The 7,705-nt window shown below is 43.0% G+C and overlaps 1 protein-coding gene across 1 annotated transcript; it reads right to left on the reverse strand.

The window, feature by feature from the left end:
- Positions 1–5,012: 5,012 nt before the first annotated feature.
- On the reverse strand, positions 5,013–6,635 carry LOC127788161 (uncharacterized). The gene is made up of 2 exons (XM_052316272.1): positions 6,204–6,635; positions 5,013–6,089 (listed from the first exon to the last, which is right to left on the reverse strand). The coding sequence occupies exons 1-2, from the start codon at positions 6,633–6,635 to the stop codon at positions 5,013–5,015; spliced, it is 1,509 nt and encodes a 502-aa protein (XP_052172232.1).
- Positions 6,636–7,705: the final 1,070 nt, after the last annotated feature.

The following is a 7,705-nucleotide window of genomic DNA, read 5'->3' on the forward strand; positions in this document are numbered from 1 at the left end:
ACCAAAATAATGTCATTAGTATTGTAACATCCCGCATCGAGCAATAAGAAGGACCGGAATAACTTACCCTGATGAGCCTACACGAACTTCCCAAGGGTCACTTGTAACACCCTGCCCTATACAGGTGTGTCACTATAAGGAAATTCCTGGGGTTTCTTTTTTTTTTTTCCTCCAATACCGTTACTCACGGTGCCGTGAGCACAATCTTCACATACAGATGATATACTCGTCGCAAAACTACAGCCGGCACCCGCGGTGACTTAAGAACAATCTTCACATGCAGATATAAACCCCGAGAGTCCCAGTCTTACTCGTTTAATTAATAATAACATAATCATAACTGAACGAGACGTTATAAACACAGCGGAATACTTAATCATCAAAATGTCGTGGCCTACCACGTGTTACACACAAGATGTTCCCACACCGATATATATATACAACACCGATACTATCGACTACAACACCGTCAAGCGATTGCTCATACATATAACATAGTGAATATTAGTGCTTCCAAAATAATACAACAACCATCAAATAAATACCACTGGCTCACCGGCCGTGTCCTCGACCTCGCAGCTGTCCCTGACTGGAACGTTGAATGCTCCAGGGGCATAACCCATGTTAGATGATAAACCATCTAAGTAAAGGCATGAAACATATATACAATGCATGAAAGACACACAAGCATGGCATACTAAACGACAACATGCAAGACACGTTTAACTCGAGATATCTCCTTGACATACTTAATCCCTCGAATGCCCTACTGTGACACACGTTCACCTGGTTAAACGTTAATCCCTCGAGTGCACCATCGTGACACCCGTTCACCTGGTTTAACATTATTCCCTCGAGTGCCCCAGTGTGACACCCGTTCACCTGGTTTAACATTATTCCCTCGAGTGCCCCAGTGTGACACCCGTTCACCTAGATTAACATTGTCCCGATCTCAGGTAGACCCCATCCCGCCCCATACGGACCCAACGATGACATGAAATTCGACTCCAAGTGATATGAAAATTTACACGCCATGCACCAACATTTTAAAGTAAATCAGTTAATGCAATGTAACAAATGTTGACATGATGATCATAAGTAAAGCCTTGTAAACAACCTAAGTCCAAGAGGGTATAACCGCTTACTAGAACCCACCACAAGCACTTAAAAACACTTCAAGACAAAGTAAAGCTAGAATCAAACCACTCACCTCGAATCGAAAAAGTTTGGATTTCACCTCGAAAAATGTGCCACACCTCGAAAATCGTGTAATCCTTCTTCCAACGACCCAATTGACTCCTATTTCACCATTTGAGACCTTTGGAATCAACATTTCTATTTTCCCACAATTTTCTCTATTTTTATTTATTTTTCAAACATTTCTACCTTCGAAAATTCATTAAAAATACCTAACATCAATTTTTACAAAATATTTCTCCATGATAATTCCTAAAATAATTTTACCTAAATTCTGAAATTAAAAAAAAATAAAAACCCTACCTCACGCGCCCTCACGCGCCACCTCGAAGCCTTGCGAGTGGAAGCCACGCGTCGTCGCACAATCGTCTTCTCCGGCTCCGGCGACTTCCCTTGGCCAAAACAACTATGGGGCCTTGAAGATCTCAATGAGGCGACCTCAATGGTACCCTCAAATGCCCGAAAAAATCACCGAAAAATGCCTTAAATGGCGGTTATAGGTCACGGTCTGGCGGCCCTTGCTTTTCCGGCTAAGCCACTGAAACCCCTCCAAACCTATACCAAACGACCCCAAATTTTCCAGAATTAATCCTTAGAACACGAAGACCAAAAGCCCTCTAATCTCCTTGCTCGATTCTTGCCAAAATGGACAGAATTTGATCGATTTGTGTGTTAACCCTCTCGGCCGAGAACTCCTTTTATACTCGACCTCGACCCAAATTTCCACCACCAATCGATTGCTCTTATCCCCTTAACCCTAGATCTAGCCTCCAAATCAATTAAATGAGCCTAAATCGCGAGCCTAAGCCCTCGAAAGATTTGGCCAAAACGAAAAAATCTTCTGCCATTAAAATCGGTCACGTCGCCGCCGTGCTCGGCCGATGGCCACCCCCTGAAGCTTCATCATCACTTGAAGAACGTCCTAGCACCCTTAGGCGAGCTTCCCGACGTCCAGAGGCGGCTGGCCAGCGACCCATGTGCGACGGTCGTGTTCACACCTTGGCACTTTTTGGAATTTTGTAATTTAGCCCCTAGTTAATTTTTAATTGCATTTCCTCCCTTTCTTAGATACCCCTAATCTAACTAACACTTCTACTACGAACCTCAAGTTCTATATTTCCCATTTCCCTTTGGAATTTCTAAAAAACTTGCCATCTCGACCTCCCTTGGGCAGTTTACAAAAGCTGCACTTTTGCCCGGATGCTCCTAATTGCGTGCTTTTGATTTCAATTCTTCGAAATCTCTTGATTTTTACCAAATATCGCCTAATTGTGCCATTTCACCTCAATTGGTTCATCTTAACTCAGTCACTCGTCTTTCGTTTAAGTTTTGAATATTGCACTTAAGGCCGAAATATTGCTACATATCATTTTGACCCATATCTTCCAAAAATTCTCTTAATATTTAATACCGGGTATTACATCACCCATCCTTAAGCTTCTTTAGTTCAAGCACGCTTAATTTCCCTTTCCTTTTTCCTCGAATCACTGATTTAAATGGAGAGACTTTCAAGTATACCTTGTCACCGACCAAAAATTCCAAGTTTCGCCTTTGTTGATCAGCGTACGATTTCTGACGACTTTGACTTGTCCTCACTTTCTCTTGTATTTGCTTGATCTTCTCAGTAGTAGTTTGAACAATCTCGGGTCCAATTAATCCTACTTCTCCAGTTTCTATCCAGCAGAGTGGTGTTCTGCATTTTCGCCCATATAATGCCTCGTAAGGAGCCATTCCAATGCTGCTGTGGTGCCCGTTGTTGTACGCAAATTCTACCAGCGGCAAATGTTTCTCCCAACTTCCTGAGAAATCTAAAATGCATGCCCTCAACATGTCCTCGAGCATTTGAATTGTTCGCTCAGACTGTCCGTCAGTCTGAGGGTGGTAAGCTGTGCTGAGCTTCAATTGTGTTCCCATACACTTGTGGAAACTTTCCCAAAATCTTGACGTAAATCGTGGGTCTCGATCCGACACTATACTTGCAGGGATTCCATGTCATCGTACTATTTCCTCAATTTATAGCTGAGCCAGAGCATGAGTCGGTTGCCATATCTTAATAGGCAAGAAATATGCCGACTTGGTCAACCAATCTACTATTACCCAAATAGCATTGTTTCCTTTGGGACTTCGAGGTAGATTGGTCACAAAATCCATAGTGACGTGGTCCCATTTCCACTCGGGAATGTCCAATGGTTGTAATTTTCCACCCGGACGCTGATGCTCAATTTTGATACGTTGACAGGTATCTCATTGTGCCACGTACCATGCCACATCCTTTTTCATTCCTGGCCACCAATAAATTTCCCTAAGGTCTTTATACACTTTTGAGGATCCTAGATGTACTGTGTACCTTGCCCGATGAGCTTCTCCTAAGATAATTTGTCTTAGACCTTGATCCCTTGGCACGTATGTTTTTCCTTGAAATCGAAGTATACCGTCGCGGTAACTGAATTCAGGTGCCTTAACTTGATCGTTCTCATCTATCCACTGACTTCTCCTTGTGTCTGTCTAAAGAGCTGACTTGATTTGTTTCACCACATCAGGTTGAATTGTCAGATTTGCCAAATATCCCTTGATTGGTTTAGGCTTAACACCTACTGTCAGGTGGCTGAATTCCTCGATCATCATATTAGCCACAATCTCGGAGCTTCTTCGACTAAGAGCGTTTGCAACTACGTTTGCCTTTCCTGGATGGTAAGAAATGGTACAATCATAATCTTTCAAGTATTCCATCCATCTTCTTTGTCTCATGTTCAACTCCTTCTGAGAGAATATGTACTTCAAACTCTTGTGGTCCGTAAAAATTTCAAACTGAACTCCATAAAGATAATGCCTCCACAACTTCAAAGCATAAATTATGGCTGCTAACTCCAAGTCATGAGTTGGGTAGTTCTGCTCATGCCTCTTCAGTTGCCGAGATCCGTAAGCAATTACTTTCTCATCTTGCATTAAAATGCATCCCAACCCTATCCCAGAAGCATCACTATACACCACAAACTTTCCCGACTCTGTTGGCATTGCTAGAATCGGTGCCGTAGTTAATCGCGCCTTAAGCTCTTGAAAACTTTGCTCACTTTTATCATCCCATTCAAATTTAACTTCTTTCTGCGTTAATCGAGTAAGTGGAGCAGATATCTTTGAAAATCCTTCTACAAATCTTCTATAGTATCCAGCTAGTCCAAGAAAACTTCGGATTTCCCCATTGGTCTTAGGTGCTTGCCACTTTTGAACCACTTCTATCTTTGTCGGATCGACAGCTATACCCTCAGCATAAATTATATGTCCAAGAAAGGCTACCTGAGTAAGCCAGAATTCACACTTCGAGAACTTGGCGTACAACTTATGGTCCTTTAAAGTCTGCATGACTATCCTTAAATGTTCTTCATGGTCACTCTCACTTGCAGAGTATATCAAAATATCATCTATGAACACTATTACGAACTTGTCCAGGTAAGGTCTAAAAGTTCGATTCATCAAATCCATAAATGCAGCAGGTGCATTGGTCAGTCCAAACGGCATCACTAGATATTCATAGTGACCATACCGTGATCGAAATGCAGTCTTGGGTACATCTTCTGGCTTGATCTTCATTTGATAGTACCCTGACCGAAGGTCTATCTTAGAAAATACCCTAGCTCCTTGAAGTTGATCAAACAATTCTTCAATCGTAGGCAACGGGTACTTATTCTTTATGGTTACCTTGTTTAACTGTCGGTAGTTAGTGCACATCCGCAAAGTACCATCTTTCTTCTTTACGAACAATATCGGTGCTCCTCAAGGCGACACACTTGGTCTAATGAACCTTTGTCGGTCAAGTCTTACAACTGCTCCTTCAACTCTCTCATCTTAGCTGGAGCCATCTTGTACGGGGGTATGGATATTGGCTGTGTACCTGATACAAGGTCTATCGAGAATTCAATTTCTCTTTGGGGAGGTAATCCTGGTAATTCCTCGGGAAAAACCTTAGGATACTCTTTCACAACCCTCACTGATTCCAACTCGAGACTTTTCTTTCTTGATTCGGGTTTGGCTATTTGCAATGCTTGCAAAGTCACGCCACGTTCCCTCCTAATCTTCCTACCCTGGCCTTGAAACGTGATCCACTCTCCGTTCGACTTGGGTAAGCTCACGGTCTTACTCTTACAATCTATCTTAGCCTCATGTAGCGATAGAAAATCCATTCCTATAATTATGTCAAAATCTTGAATGTCTAACACCACTAAATCGATCTTGAAATTTTCCCCTCCCATATTGAAAATACACCCACGGCACCCCACCGTAGTTCTTAGGGTCGAACCCATCGGTGTAGCTATTACCATTTGGTAGCCCAATTCCCTAGGTTCTAACTTTAAACCTTCTACTGATGCATGCGAAACGAATGAATGCGTAGCACCCGGATCTATTAAAGCATGAACTGGAGTATTTGAGAAGAACAATGTACCTTCAATAACTGCAGGATCAGCCTCAGCGTCCTCACAAGTTAGATTGTACACCCGATCCGGATGAACATTTTGTGCACTTCCACTCGGTGGTTCCATCTTCTGCCTTTTCAAGCAATCTCGCGATATATGTCCCGGTTGACCGTAGTTGTAGCACACCACTTTTCCCTGATACCCAGCTTGGGGCGTTGCTTTAATTTTTGGGCAGTTTCTCCTGATGTGGCCTTCTTCGCCGCACCCATAGCATCTCAAAACACACATTTTCCCAGGGTGTTTCCTCTTACATCGAGGGGACTTCCCGTCGTCCCTTGGTCGAGTAATCGAACTTCCTGGTTTACCGTCCTTCCTTCCTTCCTCTGAATTGATTATCTTGGCCCGCGTCAGATTCCTCTCAATGGTTAAAGCTCGGTGCAATGCTTCTTTGTAGGTTTCAATGTCCCATCCACTTAAAACTTGCTAGAGATGTCCTTGTAATCCTGAAACAAACTTTTGTGCCTTCTGACTCTCGTTAGTCTCGTACATGGGCACGTACTTAATTAGTTGAATGAATCGATTATCGTATTGGCTCACAGACATCTCATCCATTTGCCTGAGCCTCATAAACTCCCAGATTCTTTCTTCCTTCCAGCTCTTGGGAAAATACTTGGCGTTAAACTCTTCCTTGAATCCCGCCCAAGTATACATTGGCGCATCTTCATCTTCTTCCTCGCGTTCTTGTTGAGACCTTATCATCGAACGCTCGGTAGACCGCCACCACCGACCTGCTTCTTCTTCCAACGTATAGGTCGCGCATCTAACTTTCTCTTCTTCACTGCACTGAAGGTGTTGTAGTAGTTTCTTTATCTGCTCAAGCCAATATTCAGTTGAGCTAGGATCATCACCAATCCTTCCTTTGAACACAGGGGGTCTCAAATGTCGGTATAGCTCTAATGCCGTGGTCGTGTGCCGAATAGGCTCCTCTCGACTCACGTATGTCAGCATGTTCTCTAGAAATCGCTCCATTCGCTCGAATCAATCCTCGCTAGAGCTTGACTCTCCAACATACCTTCTGTTCCCCCTTGAGTGATTTCTACGATCACCCTGATCTCCCGGGTTATTTTCCTCCCTTCTTCCATTTCCATTGTGGGCAGCATCTCGGAGTCTTCGTGTATTCACCATCTGAAGTGAATCACGGAAACAAATTATACATAAGACAAGAGTATTTCTGTACAAGAGGGACAGTTTTATTTCTTTAACAATATCCCACAAACTTAACAACTTAGCATAACTGAAAAGATACATAAGCATAACATCTTATTATACTATAGTGACATATTCCATCTAACTGCAGTCATCCCTTCAGCCTCTTTCAGTAGTTCTTTGGCTTCCAAATCCACGATTCTTTGTGGTCCCCGTCACTGTCAGACGCCACCGGGGGTCCCTCGTCATCGTCTTGAGCTTCCTGAGACTCCTCATCTGAACTGATGTCGATGACCTCATTCTCGGGATTTACAGTGCCTTCCTCTTGTTCCTCCTCATCCATGGCTTCCCCGTGCAACTCCTCATGCTCTCCCCGCATTCTTGTGCAGAATTCGTGTAGAGATTCATATTCCCAATCTTGCCATAACCACTGAGCAAAAGTTTTCCATTCTCCTTCCAACAGGTTGATAAGGTAGTCAATCTGATACTCTGGTAGATCTATGAGTTGCCGATAACTTGGCGGTACATCATCAATAATTTCTTCCATCGCCATAAAAAATTCATTCATATCTTCATCTTGCGGGTGTCCACGTGCTTCAATCCTATGTGCCCAATGCGTCAGTAGCACTTGATCCACCATTGCTTGCTATCACCACGCAAATTTTACTCAGAAACCTCGAACATGTGTTTCCTAAAGTTTTCGTATGTCACCTAGAATCCATAACCTTATTCTAAGTTAACATTTCTAACCATGCTAAGTTTAATAACCTAACCTAACCAACCTAGGGTTTTAACCTAGGGCTCTGATACCAATTGTAACACCCTGCCCTATACAGGTGTGTCACTATAAGGAAATTCCCGGGGTTTCTTTTTTTTTTTTTCCTCCAATACCG

Source organism: Diospyros lotus, chromosome 13 (genome assembly GCF_014633365.1).
Source record: "Diospyros lotus cultivar Yz01 chromosome 13, ASM1463336v1, whole genome shotgun sequence".
In the NCBI taxonomy this organism is placed as follows: domain Eukaryota; kingdom Viridiplantae; phylum Streptophyta; class Magnoliopsida; order Ericales; family Ebenaceae; genus Diospyros; species Diospyros lotus.